Below are 12,714 nucleotides of genomic sequence, written 5' to 3'. Positions count from 1 at the left end.
TGGTGATCTGTAAACGGTATGAACATGTTCCTAGGGGTGGACAGCTCAACCCGGACGAAAGACAAAAGGACGTACAAGATGCGAGCGCTGACTAACAACTGGTTTATTTTTTTCAAAAGATTGACTAAAATGTATAGAAAATGTAAACACGTTAAAGTGACGCTTGCAATAGTAAAATGGTGTTAGCACATCTTGCCATTAAAAAACTCAGTTTCTTTATCGTGTAGAGCTATAGAAGTGGGGCTGACACATGTGCCTGAGTTAGGTGCATGAAGCAGACTTTTACAATATCGCGGTTGATTTGATTCTTATATTCATGTAATATTTCGGTTTGTTCGAACAAGGGTTCGCATAAGCAATCTCTACAATGCGCGGCCGTGTACAGCTCGTGGCATGTTCGGTGGTAGTGGTCTACGTCATTCCACTTTTGTGCGGCGAAAATTACTTTGAGCTTAGGGGACGCTGCCTTAACATCCGCCTTAGGGAGCATCAAGGTGCCATTAGGAATGTAACAGGCTCGAATCTGGCCGCGCATTGTAGAGATTGCTTATGCAAACCTTTGTTTGAACAAACCAAATTATTTCGTAAAAATATGAATCAAATGAACCGCGAGATTGTGAAAGCCTACTTCATGCATGTAAACTCAGGCGCATGCGTTAGCTAGACTTGTATCACTCTGCAGGATAAAGAAACTGAGTTTTTGAATGGCAAGGTAGGCTAACACCCTTTCAGGCTTGTAAGCGTCACTTTACAAGTGTTTACATTTTCTGTATATTTTATTGACTTGTTTCAAAAGTAAACGAGTTGTTATTCGGCGCTCGTATCGTGTACCTCTGTTTGCCTTTCGTCCTGGTTGCGCTGCCCCCCTAAGAACACGTTCAATCACCAACTCAACCAGATTGCTCTGTTAAAACGGTTTGAAATTTTACTAGCTAAAGCTCAATAATAAAGAGGTTTGCGGAGTGGGAATGAGTACGGGGTATATAGGACCCGATAACGTGCCGCGTCCATACGTCAGGCTTGGAAAAGCAGTTCTCTTTTCCTTGTATCCTTGTAACGATGCTAAGTGTTTTAATAGTGTACAGGCTACTAATGTAACCTGGGTACATGTAGACATATCATACACGGAAAAGCGTAATTCGTTGACAACTAATGTATCCATCAGGTTGAAGGAGGGAAGATTGTTTTATTTGGCTTACTCGAACTCGGGAGTTGAGGCCACTCTTGTGTCCTGACACAAAATAATGAGGTCTTCTAAAGAAAGGGGCTTGTTCGCTCTTTCTGCTGGATAACAGAGTTGCACGTGAAAACATCACAGGCTCTGGTGGCCCCGTGGCTACATTATTTTTCAATCCTATTTCTGTTCGTTCGGCAATGCATCAGGTTATCTGGTACATGTATATTACATCTAAATTAGTTTTTTTTCCTCGCCTCACCTCTGGAGCTCACTAAAATAGATCACTGAATATATCGTGGTTTACGAGATAAGTTAATTACTTTAGGCCATTTTAAATAACCATGTTTGCTTGAATTCCATGGCCAGTATTGATTTAGTGCAGACTGGATTAGGGAACAGGGGCTAGGCATGCAATTCGCGAAAATGGCGTACACCTTTCACCTAAGTTTGCAATCTCCTTGGAACAGAGTCCGCCTAGGCACCCTCGACCAACAACGTCTCCCACTCCTTCAATGACTGGCGCATTTAATTTCTCAGTTATTTTATTGTGAACTTTAACGGCATCGCTAGTCGTATTCCGTCTTTTATATTGCGCGAAAATTTCTCACGAAGACGTGAGGTGCTGCCCGGCATGCATTCAAATAAAGAGGGCCTAAACTTGCAAATATCTACATTTTTTAGACTTATTGAGACAACCCCGTTGCAACCGCTTCAGCAGCTCACATCAGGTAAAAGAGCGTGGAGCATGGGGACTAGCTGTTACTGTTCATCCTCCTGTTGCGCTTTCGGACCAGAGATTTAACACTTGTCATAATTAATTTGCCCATGTCACGTATATTCCTGTAGTTACTCGCTTGAAGGATGAAATCGCTCTTATTAGGACTAACTTTGTAGTTGCTTCTGTTTTCCTCTGCATTTGTATTAGACTGTACGCTAATAATATCCGTGTGTGCATGTATGCAAACATCACACTGCAAATTAAGAAAGTGTTGATTGGACCCTATCAACAATGCGATAACAACACATGTTAAACATTCTAAGGAAGCGGTAGTAGGGAGAAAACACAAAAGGAGGCTTACGCGTGCACAATGACCTTGGCAAGCTTATCCACAGCTGAGTACACTCCGTCGTCTTTCACCAACACAACATTGTTTGGAGTGCATACACTTCCTTTAATCGCAAAACCTGTAATACAAATACTACATGCATATGAAAGTAACCCTACAAGAAACTACAAAAAAGTATCAAGCGATTGTCCAACAATTCGCTATTGCGGAAGTACCTAAATATAAGTTGTGAATCGTCATCACTGTCGAGCAACGCGCCGCTCTGGACGAGGTTAATGCTGAAAAAATGCTTCTAAAAGTAGCACCACGCGAGATGTTCCCGCCGCAGAAGTAGAACCAGAATTCTTTCAAGTATCATGAAATTAAGAGCTTCCCACTTCAAAGTGCAACATGCGGCCGACATTTTAGCTGCATGTATGTGCAACAAACCCACCCGAACTCTAAGTCATACCAGTTGAGAGTGGCCCCTGAATGTTGTTTTTCTAATTCTCATTCTTCAGAAGACTAGGTTTTCCGAACGCTGGCATGCTGCTGCTGCCACCAAAATTTATTTTCTTGAACCGCCGTTATCACGAGTGGTCTGGTCTTTTTTCTTCATCGGCGAATGGAAAAGCATGCCACGAAGCACCGAATTCCTACAGGCTAGAAAACTTACCAAGAAACGTGTGAGCTACACCTCCCATCGGAAAACCTACACAAGCTGCACAGAGAAAAATATAATTCCTAAAGGTCTAACACTCGAGGCTGTACCAGCTCTAGGAACACTCCCACCACACCATCGCGCAAACTGGCAAACAACATTACATAATGCCTCACTTTCACTTTTGAATATCCTCAAAGAACACTGCGAAGAGCAAATCGAAACTTTTAACCACAGACTTAGGAACATAACCCTGACACCAGATGAGAAGAGAAATTTAGAGCATTACGGCGAAAAACAATCTAAAAAATCGGTTCAAAAACAAAAGAAAAAAGCAAATTTTAATCAAAAAACAACCTTCCAGCCAAACAGCCACCACACGCAGACAAGAGGGACCTCGAGCTTAGAAGTACCAGACAGGAAGGAAATTTCCACAGAACTAAACCGCTACAATGTTATACACGTTTCAGAAATAATTAGTCAAAAAGAAATAGCCGTACTCAGCAAGGGCTTAAACTTTTGCCCCACAAACAACACAATAAATGAATTCGAGCTTCACAAGGACTTCTCAGAATTCTCCCGACGAATGCGTATCCGACACTTTTTTGCAGACACACCAGACACCGGGACGACACCACTTAAAGCCCAATCCACTTGAACTCCCGAACCAGAACAAGCCATAGAACTTGACATATACCTTAAAACTATCACTAAAGAAATTATAAGCCAATCCAATACATCTAAGCGACCTAAAAACATAACTGCGTCGGAGAGTAATATCATTACAAATCTGAGTTGCCGGAATGACATTGTTATTAAGGAAGCAGATAAGGATGGAAGTATAGTTATTTGGCCAATAGAAAAATACAAGCACGAGGCTTACAGACAACTAAACAACCGAGAACATTACGGCAAACTAGATAACGATCCGACATTGCCCTACACAGTGACAATTACCAACAGGCTGAAATCACTTTTGGCTGATAAATTGATAACACCATGAGAATACAAATTTCTTAAACCAAGCAACAAAACTGCCGGGCGTTTTTACCTCCTTCCGAAAATTCATAAAATTACATCCGCTGAACTATACACTGCTATTATCCCAGGCCGTCCGATAGTATCAAACAACAACACCCCGACAGAGAGCATATCCACATTCCTTAACCACTACCTTGGTGACTTGCCAAAAGCACTTCCGTCATTTGTACAAGATATGCCCCACCTGCTGAGAATTATAGAATACATTAATACTAAAGGCACACTACCCCACGACACAATTCTCGCAACACTAGACGTCACGGCGCTGTACACCAACATTCTAATCCCTGATGACTTATCTTCTATAAAACAAACGCTGTCTAAACACAGTGCACAACACTCTACTGAAGCCTACCTGTCTCTCCTTGAATTAGTTCTAACACATAACTACTTCGAATTAGAAGAGAGTTACTACCTACAGATACATGGTACAAGCATGGGTACGCCTTTTGCACCAACCTACGCGAACATATTTGTGGGGATTCTAGAAACCGATTTCCTATCGCGCTGCACTACCAAGACCCACACATACCTACGATACATAGACGACATACACATAATCTGGGGACATAGTCAAGACAGTCTAGATAAATATGTAGCCTTTCTAAATTCTGTTCACCCAACAATAAAATTCACATCAGAATCCTCAACTGAGCGCATAAAGTTTCTGGACACAACAATATACATTGACAATGGTGAACTAAAGACAACGCTGTATAGGAAACCTTTCGACAAACAACAGTACCTAGAATATACCAGCCACCATCCCAGACATTGCAAACAAGGCATCTTTGAAGGCCAAGCCACACGACTACGTCGCATTTGCGTTGAAAACCAAGACTACATAGATAGACTCGATCACCTTAAAGAAACGCTATCAAACAGGAACCACCCAAACAGTGACCTTCAAACAGCTTATATTGCTGCAACCAAACTTGATCGAGCCGAGGTCCTCAAGCCCCGCCCGAGGATCACAAGAACAACAACGCCTCTTCTTACTACTAAATTCTCAAATGCACTCCCAAACGTGAATAACATCCTAAGTAAATACTACCCGATTCTCACCAGCAACCAGAAACTTAAGAAGATTTTTCCCGACCCTCGCAGAGTGGCCTACAGACGCCATACTAATTTTAAAGATGTTCTTGTGCACGCCAAACTACAGAAAAAGAAGAAGTTGGGAACCAATCCCTGTGGCCGCCCCAGGTGCTCTACATGCAAACACATTCAATCTACTACTACAGTAAAAAGTACAGCGTCGAATTACACACACAAGGTAACTTCGGCTTTCACCTGCACATCAAGCAAAGCAGTCTACTGTCTAGAATGCGCCACTTGTAGCAAACAATACATAGGTGAGACTGGACAACAAATCAATACAAGACTCAATGGTCACCGCGCGGACACAAAACACAATTTACCCAAAGCAGTAGCCAGCCACTTTAATGAACATGGACATATGTTTGACAAAGCAAGGCTCTATATACTACAAACAAATTTCCGTTCCCCTCGCGAAAGGAAGTATGCGGAATCATACCTCATACACAAGTTTAATTGCCTACACCCGACAGGAATTAATTTGGCACGCGGCAACTTAGAATCCTTAAAAGCTGTAACTTAAATCTGCAACTCTCATATCAGCAACCAATACACAAAACACATTAGGCCACCAGCCAACTTTAATTCTTAACCTCACCTACTCTTCCATATCGAAAAAAATTTTTTCCTGCCTACTACTCAATTTAATGTACTCTTTCAGGTTTTTACGTCTATACCAACTGTACGATCCCCTTCTTCCATGTACACTTGCCCCCGCCCGCTTCTGCGCCCGTCACCCTCCTGTTTGTTATACCGGTTTCGGCCCCCCCTCCCCCTCCCCCTCTTTTTTTAATCCTTTTTTTTCTTAAAACCCCCTCGACAACACATTCCGAAGTCAATATGCCTTTTTCGGCGCCTCAACCCAGAGTATCGCCATTTCTGGATGCCACCGTAACAACACCTACGTTAAGCGCGTGGGGCAGTGCCCTTTGAAAGACCATACCGCTGCCTTTCACTCACCCCATACATTGCACCGCAGACTCCTCGTCGCCACCTTAACTATTTCAAAATTACTCGACCTATTACTACTATGCTACTCAAGTCACTTTCAACTCATGTTTTATTTTTGTGTGTGTGTGTCTGGGTTTTCTCCTTTTTTTGTCTCTTGTGTTACTCGCGCACAGACCCCTTGACCGGCCGTTCTAATGCCTCAAAAACTTGCCGCCAACGACTCTCCCTGAATACCTCCTCACCTTTCGCATCCCCAACACGCTCCGAAGCCCCCGTATTTCTTAAAGATTTCATTTTTCTCTCTCTTTTTCTTTCACTCCCCCCCCTTTTTTGTCTGTCTTGGTGCCGCCCTGGCTTCACCCCCCCTTTTTTTCCTTTTTTTCCTTTTTTTCTGCTTCTATTTCTTTTCTTTTCTCCCCGCGTGCCCATCTCACGCTCTTGTCCCCTCGTCTTGAGAATGAGGCTCACAGACGTCGGACGACAGCGCCTGTTTCCTCTTGTAATCTCTCTCTTTAAAACCAGCTGCCAGTGACAACACCCGCACGTGACGTCACTGCACTAACCCTTTAAAACTAACACGCTGAGGATGACGAGGCCACCTTTGACGAAGATAGGTCCTCCTATCGAAACGTTGGCCAGCCTCTCTGATGCACTTTATCCTTGTTTACAAACTTTATACCATAGAGGCTGAGTGGTGGTCCTGAACTTTTGTTCTCTTGCCAAGCTTTTATTTATTACCTTCGTCTTCTGCATATTATTCTTCAACATCACTACTTCACTCTCTCTGTGAAGTTGCTTTATCATTTGTCGAAACTCGTCTCTGCTGTTACTGAACAAGACAATGTCATCTGCATGCCGAAGGCTGTGGAGATATTCCCCGTTGATCCTTACTCCTAAGCCTTCCCAGTTTAATAGCTCGAATATTTCATCGAACTGCAATGTAACACACGGAACCAGCGACCTCAACGTCCTTCTAGATGACCACACAGTCACCGCATTAGCGGACACAGGACCCGACTACTTCGTGATGAATGGACTTATTATCCCCCGGTTGAATAACATTAACACTGCATGGGAATGCCCCCAAATCCGGACAGCTGGAGTGACACAATAATAACAACCGGAATCGGCGCCACAAGAATTGCTGCTCATGTCCGAACCTACCCAATCACCTTGGTTATCCTCCTACATTGTTCACGAGAGGGAATTCGTGGCGTGGACTTCCTGAATGAAAACGGCACTATCATCAACCTCAAGTCATTGACATCATCATCTACAACGCTAACTGAAGATGACGTGATACCACCAGAGAGCTTCGTAGTCACCACACCTTCAGTATGCTCGAAGATCATGTGAGCGCCGCGCCTCGCTCCAGCATTGTCATTTCTGTCGGCACCGAAACACCCGCATACGTAGAAAGCGTCCATCAAGGGGCGAACAAAGTCTACTGCTCTACCCTGAAATTTGCGTCACAAGACTGCATGACGGCAAAGCAAAAGTGATGCTGACAAACTTCAGCGATTGGTTCAAGCATATCAACAAGGGCATGGAGATCGCATATATCGAGGAAATTGTGCAAACCATCAATGCATTTGGCCTCTCGTATCCTGCCGCATCTACCCCAACGACCAGAGTTCGCGAACCAGACTTCGATATAAATGCAAGTATCCCTATCAGTAAGCAGCAAGAGGTCAGAATTTTTCGACAGTACAAAGACTGTTTTTGGACATCATCAATGATTCGACAAACACCATTTGTAAAGCACTACATAATAACTGAAGAGTGTTCTCAACCACTCCATCAGATCCCTGACGGAGTTTCGACGTGAAAACGTAAAGCTGAAAGGCAACAAGTCGACGATATACTGCGTGATAACATCATCCAGCCGTCGAAAATCCCGTGGGCATATCCTGTGCTCCTAATGAAGAAAATGTATGGAATTCTCCTGCGTCAATTACGGTCACTTGAACAGAAATCACAAAGAAGGACGTGCACTCGCTCCCACCGATAGACGACGCCCTAGACCGACTCTGCAATGCTAAGTACTTTTCGTCGACGGACCTCGAAACTGGTTACGAAAGGGATCGAGAGAAGAGCGTGTTTATCACACCAGACAGCCTCTATTAGTTCAAGGTCATGTCACTAGGAGTTTGCTCGGCGCCTGCTATGCACGGCACCTGACAACCGACGTCGCACGTAACGTCAGGATATGTCGAGACTACCGGCGATGCTAGAGACAACCGACAACGCCGACGGTGTTACTACAGCCGATCGTGCCTCCATGCAGACCATTTTAGCAGACGGGGATGAGCGGATCGTTGAAGCGAAGGACAACCTCACAGGCTTCGCTTAAACGCTAGCACCGATGAAAGGTAGTGCAAGCCAAGTGGTGAAGTTCTTCGTCGAGAACATGCTGCTGTGACTTGGTGCCCGAGAAATCCTCAATGCCGATGGAGGAACAGCTTTACAGCTGCGCTCAACCAAGCCATTCTCCAATACAGTCAGGCAAGCCACTGGAGAACAACTGCCTAGCACCCGCAGACGAGTGGTCTTAGGGAGCGGCTGAACAAGGCCCTCGCCTACATGCTAGCTATGTGCGTCGACGTCGAACACAAGACGTGGGATGCCATGGTCCAATTTGTCAGATTCGCTTACAACACGGCAGGGCCAGAAACTACATAAATCGCGCAATTGAAGCTGGTTTACGGAAGGAACCCGACAACGACCCAGGACGCCATGCTGCCGCATGTAACTGACTAAAAGATGTCGACGTCGCCGCTTATCGCCCGCGCGCTGAAGAAGCCCAACAGTTAGTCCGCTTGCGCATCAAGAACCAGTAGGAGCGACAGCCGGCAATACACTCTTCCACGACGCTATGTGGAATACCAGCCTGACGACCGCGTTTGGGTCTCGGCTCAGATACGGTGATGAGGACTTACTGAGAAATTGTTACGACGCTATATCGGATGATATGAAATCAGCCGACGCACTGGTGCACTTGACTATGAGGTCGTGACAGACGGCATTTTCTAATAACGTCGTCGCCACGCACTGTCTGAAGTAGTCCACATGGTGCTTCTGAAGCCCTTTTAAGCCCGCTGAATAAGCTCGTTAGATTGTTGTATCTTTACTGTGGGTCTTCTTGTTCGCTTTTGTTTTGTAGCATCGGGACGATGCTTCTCAAGCGGAGGTCTTGGCACGTGTGCTTGTTTATATTTCATCGGGTGACCGCATTTTACCCCTCTAAGAAATGTTATCGCTGCGCGCATGACGAGCATTCGTGGATCAAAAGTTTCTGGAATGTTATCGATGGTTCTAAGAGCTGTCTGTTGTCACTGAACCTAATGTAATCTGATTTGCATGTATCCGCGACGCGAATTGTGTACTACTTTATGAGAGACAGGCGGGCACCATGGATTTCTCTGGAACCTTCGATTATTCATGTTTAAAAGACGAAGCGCTTGAGCCTGTGATCAGATTCTCGATGATTGCCGACAGTGTTAGACGCTTACGTTGTGGTTTCATTGTAACTTGCTGTTGTGGGCATAAGTTTACCCAATAAAAGCTAGTTTTATTATTCACACTTTCTGTTACTGTGTTCTTGACGCTGACTAAAATGTGAAAATAGAGATTCCTGATTGCGTCTGCAGAAGAGGAACACCCTATCAATGGTGCACACCAGTCTAACCGTGATCCGACTGTATGCTCTATATATATGTTTCATGCTTCGCCGTTATCTCAAAGCCTTCTCTCAGTAAACATTGATTTGATACCACTGGTGTACAGCCCGCCGAAGAATTGTTTAAAGCATGTTTCACATGGCGCGAATGGGGCGAAAAAAATGTTCTGCCACGCACGTCGCACAGCGCGTTTCGCTCACACCTTTCACGTGCGTTTGCGGCAGCGCGATTTCCGTCCCAGCGATGCGCAAAGTTGGCCCCCGCTCCCGAAGTATCCATGCCTGCATTGTTAAATAAAAACATGGACACTAGTCACATACTCAAACTTCCCTAATATTATTCTATAATGGAATGAGTACACAATTTTTACCGTATAAGACCTTTGAGAATTTACGACAGCTTGCAGATGCGGTGAGTGAGACGCTGCACAACAACGCAAGTATGAACGTGTTGCTTGTGCGGCGTCAGTGGAGTGGTTCCGTTTAATACACTCTAGTTTCGTTGCTACTATGGAAGCCACAACTTTTTCCTGGATTAGTATTTGCTTTTGCAGAAGAACAAACTACTATTGAGTTTGCCTGTATAAGCATCTGGCACAACTTGTAGCGATAAAGAGGTTGGCGATGGTGGCGATCAATTGGGTACGTGCCTTATGTCGAAGCGGCATCCTTCTCTCCACCTGGATAGCCAGCAGCTTCTCCTTTTAAATGACTTGTGTAAGCGAAAGAGAAACGAAATGTTTATGAAGCTCCTAAGCCGCACGCGCTGGTGGATCATCATCATTATCAGGTTATTCATGTCCACTCCCGGGCGAAGGGCTCTCTCCGCAATCTCCAATTACTCCTGTCCTGTGCCAACCGATGCCAACTAGCACCCGCAAATTTTCTAATTTCGTCGCACCATCTAGTCTTCTGCCTTCCTTTAGTGCTCTTCCCTTCTCTTGGTACCCATTCTGTCACCCTAATGGTCCAACGGTTATCTAGTCTGCGCATTACATGACCTGCCCAGCGCCATCCTTTTCTCCTAATGTCTATAAGAATATGGTCTATACCCATTTGCTCTCTGATCAAAAGCACTCTCTTTCTGTCTCTTATAGTTATTCCTAGCATTCTTCGTTCCATCGCTCTTTACGTGGTCCTTAACTTGTTCTCAAGCTTTTTCGCTAGCGTCCAAGTCTGTGCGCCATATGCCAGCAGCGGTAAGATGCACTGATTGTATACTTTCCTTTTCAATGATAACGGTAAGCTCCCAGACAGGAGCTCGCGATTTATGCCGCATGATGCCTGCCTCAATTTGAACAGAGAAAGAATACAATTGGTGAAGAAGAAAGAGGCCAACTTAGAGTCACTAAGGGTAAAAGCCCACAAACTTAAGCTGGTACTTGCAAACAAATATGCAGCCTTAGAAGAGAGAGATGATGATGATGATGACAGAGGTAATGAATGAAACCGTAAAGAGGCTGGCTTCAAAGGCAGCAATTGAAGTGGGAGGCAAGGCAGCAAGGCAACCAGCAGGCAAGCTCTCCATAGTAACAAAGGGCCTAATAAAGAAACTACAAAGAATGAAAGTGTCCAACTCAAGAGATCAGATAGAATTCGCGGAACTGTCAAAACTGATCAACAAAGCGAAAATATTTGATATTAGAAATTAAAATGCGACAAATACTGAAGAAGCCGTTAAGAACGGACGCAGCCTCAAATCAGTAAGAAGGAAACCTGGCATAGGACAAACGAAGCTGTATGCACTCAAAGATACGCAGGGTAATACCATCAGTAATCTCGAAGGTATAATAAAAGCAGCGAAATAATTCTATACTAATCTTTACAGTACCCAGCGGACTCAGGAGCACTCTATTCGAAACAATAATGAACAGTATACAGATGCTCCTCCTATAACTAGAGATGAGGTCAGAAGGACCTTACAAGGCATGAAACATGGAAAAGTGGCAGGAGAGGATGGAATAACAGTACATTTAATCAGAGATGGAGGAGACATAATGCTCGGAAAACTGGTGACTCTCTTTACGAAGTGTCTATCGACGCAAGGGTCCCAGGAAACTGGATGAATGCAAACACTATACTAATCCACAAAAATGGCAACGTTAAAGAACTAAAACGTTATAGGCCCTTTAGCTTACTCCCAGTATTATTTAAAATATTTACTTAAATAATCGCCAGTGAAAAAGGACAACCGTGGACTTTAGACAACCAAGGGAACATGCTGACTTCAGGAAGGGATACTCTACAATGGATCACATCCATGTGATTAACCATGTTATCGAGAAATACGCAGAGTACAATAAGCCTCTTTATATGGCTTTCATAAATTATGAAAAAGCATTTGATTCAGTAAAAATACCAGCAGTCATAGAGGCATTGCGTAGTCAAGGAGTACAGAAGGCGTACGTAAATACCGTGGAAAATATCTACAGAGATTCCACAGCCAACTTAATTCTACACTAGAAAAGTAGGAAGATACCTATAACGAAATGGATCAGACAAGGAGACACAATCTCTACAATGCTTTTCACTGCGTGCTTAGAAGAAGTATTCAAGCTATTAAACTGGGAAGGCTTAGGAATATAGATTGACGGCGAATATATCAGCAACGTTTGGTTTGCCGATGACATTGTTGATGACATTGTTCTATTCAGCAACAATGCAGACGAGATAAAACAAATGATTGAGGACCTTAACAGGGAGAGTGTAAGGGTGGGGCTGAAAATTATTATGCAGAAGACAAAGATAATGACAAATAACCTGGCAAGGAAATAAGAGTACATGATCGCAAGTTGGCGTCTAGAGTCTGTGGAGGAATACGTTTAGCTAGGTCAACTAATCACAGAGAACCCTGACCATGAGAAGGGTATTCACAGAAGAAAAAAAATGGGTTGGCGCTGGTGGATACTCCCTATTAAAACATAACTAAAGCTTGTGCGCGACATTGCTCCCCAGAGCTGACACTTGGCGGTAAAATAAAAAAGCTCCTATTTTGACGGCGCCTTGTTTCGTCACACATTTCCCATTCCACATCGCGCCATTCGCTGCAACTCAGCAATGG

At 44.1% G+C, this 12,714-nt stretch overlaps 1 protein-coding gene across 2 annotated transcripts in view; it reads right to left on the bottom strand.

Moving 5' to 3' along the window:
• Positions 1–12,714, bottom strand: part of LOC135897007 (uncharacterized) — a 109,385-nt gene that overhangs the window by 41,770 nt on the left and 54,901 nt on the right. For both annotated transcript variants that reach the window (XM_065425567.1, XM_065425568.1), the window contains one exon: positions 2,257–2,362. In XM_065425567.1, the coding sequence (XP_065281639.1) occupies positions 2,257–2,362 (106 nt within the window). The remainder of the gene's footprint in view (positions 1–2,256; positions 2,363–12,714) is intronic.

The sequence above is a fragment of the Dermacentor albipictus genome, chromosome 7 (genome assembly GCF_038994185.2).
Source record: "Dermacentor albipictus isolate Rhodes 1998 colony chromosome 7, USDA_Dalb.pri_finalv2, whole genome shotgun sequence".
Taxonomy (NCBI): domain Eukaryota; kingdom Metazoa; phylum Arthropoda; class Arachnida; order Ixodida; family Ixodidae; genus Dermacentor; species Dermacentor albipictus.
This window is presented reverse-complemented; position numbering and strand designations above follow the sequence as displayed.